The sequence below is a fragment of the Dipodomys ordii genome, unplaced genomic scaffold, assembly GCF_000151885.1.
Source record: "Dipodomys ordii isolate 6190 unplaced genomic scaffold, Dord_2.0 Scaffold79, whole genome shotgun sequence".
NCBI lineage: Eukaryota > Metazoa > Chordata > Mammalia > Rodentia > Heteromyidae > Dipodomys > Dipodomys ordii.
The window spans coordinates 892299-895813 of record NW_012267295.1 but is presented as its reverse complement, the minus strand read 5'-3'; the positions used below and the strand labels follow the sequence as shown (position 1 = coordinate 895813).

General features: G+C 52.0%; 1 protein-coding gene across 1 annotated transcript in view; it reads left to right on the top strand.

Moving 5' to 3' along the window:
* Positions 1-3175: 3175 nt before the first annotated feature.
* Srebf2 (sterol regulatory element binding transcription factor 2) overlaps positions 3176-3515 on the top strand; it is a 69051-nt gene continuing 68711 nt past the window's right edge. Inside the window, exon 1 of the mRNA XM_013024882.1 lies at positions 3176-3443. Within this exon, the coding sequence (XP_012880336.1) occupies positions 3356-3443 (88 nt within the window). The 5' untranslated portion in view covers positions 3176-3355. The remainder of the gene's footprint in view (positions 3444-3515) is intronic.

Sequence of the window (3515 nt, the reverse complement as noted above, 5' to 3'; positions counted from 1 at the left end):
GGGCTGGCTTCGAACTTCAATCCTCATATCTCAGTCTCCTGAGTAGCTAGGATTACAGGCATGAGCCACTACCGCCTAGCCCCTAATATTCTTTAAAGTGGGGTATCTTGGCCCTGGATCTATTGATATTTGAGACTCTGATAACTTATGTGTAGAGAAGTCTGTCACAAGTGATGTAGGATATTGAGCAGTATCGTATCCTTGGCCTGCTAAGATGCAATAGCAGTTATAATGACTAAAACTCCACACATTTTAAACCCTGGTTTAGATGATGTTAAAAACTTCTCCCAGTAGTCTTCCCAGATGCAGGGAGATGCTGTTGTGGTCTTCTTGTCCTAGGCCTCTTTTTTTTTTTGCAACTCAACTCTTGTCCTGCTGCTTCTTTTCTCACCTGCCTCTTTAGATGGAGGGGGCTTTTTTGGCTCTCCCTTTCCTCTGGAATCTTGGGAGACCGTACCCTGTAGGACCTCAAAATTGATGACATCTGTCCTGTCACAATCCTCATTGCTTACATTTCAGTTCATCCCAAACCAAACCTGTTCTTTCCTATCCTCTAACCCTACATTGAGGTCAACATCCGTTTGGCTTCCTGGAGGAAGTGGTATTTGAAATAAATTCTGAAAGATTGGGAAAGGAAGAAGGGGGCAGGCACCTGGAGCAAAAGCCTAGAAGAAAGTGAAAACATGCAGACTCTCTGCCCAATGTTAAATATTCTGACTATTATGTCAGCTCCTCCCTTTTCAGATCAACAGCCCAGGTCCTGAGGAGCCACTGGTCAAAGCCTGCTCCACCCATCCTGCAGAGCCAGCTGATTCCTCTTTCCACTGACTAGTACTACAGGTGTCAGCTGGAAAATGTTCAGTTAGGTGGGACCCAGGGCCAGAGGGAAACTGTCAATGTTTAGCTTAGCTGAGGCTTACCACTACTCATCTGCAGAGTTTACTGTGCCTTCATTTGCACCCCCTGAGGCCACTTGGCCGGACACAGGCCTGCATGGGACACCGTAGGAAGCACTACCCTGGTCTCTTGCTGCAGAAGTTACTGAGAGCCTGGGACGAGAGGTGTCCCATCAGAGTGGGTTGTATGGGTACTCTTGCTGCCTCCTACCAAACTAGCAGTCTGAGACTAGGGAGAGAGCTCTAGGCCAGCCTGGATCACAGAGTGAGACCCTGTCAAAAACACCACAACCCAAAGCAGCAACCAGCTCAGTGCCAGGTCCAGAGCAGGGCAGCCCAGTTTGGGTTTGATTTTTGTTTCTCTCTGTATGTAAGCAAGAACATTCTTGGTTTATTTTCCCCATAAGACTTGAACTAGGCTGGGAAGGTGGCTTAGTGGTAGAGTGCTTGCCTAGCATGCATGAAGCCCTGGGTTTAATACCTCAGTACCATAAACACAGAAAAAGCCGAAAGTGGCACTGTGGCTCAAGTGGCAGAGTGCTAGGCTGGAGCAAAAGCTCAGGGACAGTGCCCAGGCCCTGAGTTCAAGCCCCACAACTGGCAAAAAAAAAAAAAAAGAGAGACATCAGTTCCTCTGCCTGTCCAAGAGGGGATACTCAATTTGAGACTTAAAAGTGATATTTCAGACTCCCATCTCCATGCTGGGGATTGAATCCAAGGCCTTCAGCATGCTATGCAAGCACTGTAACCACTGAGCTACCTCCCAGCCTTCAGTTTTGGTGACAACAGATCAGTGTCCTGGTTAGTCTCATCACACTCATTACTTTCTTGGTCACTTGTACTATCTGTTATTTTCATGTTTAGTTACTGTCCCTCCCCCGCCCCCAACTAAATAGGAAGCTCTTAAAGAGATTAGGAACTGTTTGCCACAGAGATGTTAAATATTGTCAAATAAATGTGAAAATTATCTCATTTAATTTTCACAATTGTAAATGGTGCCATTTCATCCCCATTTATTTTTTAATGTTTTTTGTTTTGTTGGTCATGGAGCTTGAACTCTGGGTCAGGGCGCTGTCCCTTAGCTCTTCAGCTCAAGGCTAGCGCTCTACCACAGCACCATTTTCGGTTTTCTGGTGGTTAATTGGAGATAAGAGTCTCACTGACTTTGCTGCCTTGGCTGGCTCTGAACCGTGATCCTTGGATCTTAGCCTCCTGAGTAGCCAGGATGACAGGTGTGAACCACCTGCACCTGGTTCATCCCCATTTTAGAGATGACAACAGACCAAGGTCTCCAAGTAAGTCTTTTTCCACACAGCCCGTGTACTCCTGAGCAACAGTTGCTTCTCACAGGGAACTCCCCTTTTGTCAGTATGTTATTAGAGCCTTTTCTTGTCAATAAATATGCATTTACATGTATAATTTTTAATGGTGCCTTGATATTTATTCTTGTGGTACCCAGTGCCTTACTGGGCTTCTCAAGTTTTTCCAGTTAGAGACATCTTTCGGCAATTCTTTGAGTACTGGACCTCTTCTTCATGATAAATTCCTGGAAGGTTGCACCTTTGTGCACAACATAACAGCTGCAAGATAGGGCAGTGAGGTAATTCCCAGAGAGACTCCGCAGGTGGGGTGCATGCCCGATTACCGTGGTATTTCTCCAAAATACTCGTGCCTAGGCCCCACCTCCAGAGGGCAATGGCCTTGTTTAAAGGCCCAGGGTGGCTCGGAGGTGCCCAAGGCTCAGAGCCGATGGCATGAGCACCTGGTCACCACAACCGGGGTACTGTCAAGCCTCGGTGTCTGCCTTTTTCAGAGGGTTGCAGGAGCGAATCCGAGTTGGTGTGTGTGTGTGTAGGGGGCGGTGGATAACTTTGATTCTCCCTGCTTTCCCAGGCCGGGGCGGGGGTGGGGAGAGGCAGTTAGGAAGATGATGTAATGCGCTTGCAGTCCGCGGCTGGGCCGCAGGGCGTTAACCCTTAGGCCCCTGACAAGAGCACGTAGTTGTCCTTGGAGCAAGTCCAACGGAAAGGGAAGCGGTTCCTTTAAACCAGAGAAAGGGGGTGGGGCTGAGGACTCCGCGGCCTCTCTCCGGGTTCGCTCCGGAGCCGTGAGGGGCGGGGTCTCACTATGCAAATCAGAGCTGCTGATCGGTGACGCGCCATCACCCCACGCGCCGCTCCGCGCCCCGATTGGCCCGGAGGAACCTGGTCCCATTGACAACAAACGGGAGGGGGGGCGTGCGCGGCCGGGAGGCGGGGTGCGGGCGGCGCGGGCTGGGGCGGGGGAATCCCGCCCCGCCCCTTCCGCGCGGCGCCGAGGCGCAGCGCAAACATGGCGGCGACTGGCACGGGCCGGTGAGGCGGTACCGGGGCTGTCGGGTGTCATGGGCGGTGGCGGCGGCACCGCCCCCGCTTCTCCCTGAGCGGGACCGCACTAGGGCCTCTGCGCCGAGCCAGGCAATGGACGGGAGCTCCGAGCTGGGCCTTATGGAGACCATGGAGACGCTGACGGAGCTGGGCGACGAGCTGACCCTGGGGGACATCGACGGTGAGCGGCGGGCGGGAACGCGAGGGGCGCGCGGGGAGGAAGGGGTTACGGCGGCGCGCCCGGGTGCGCGTG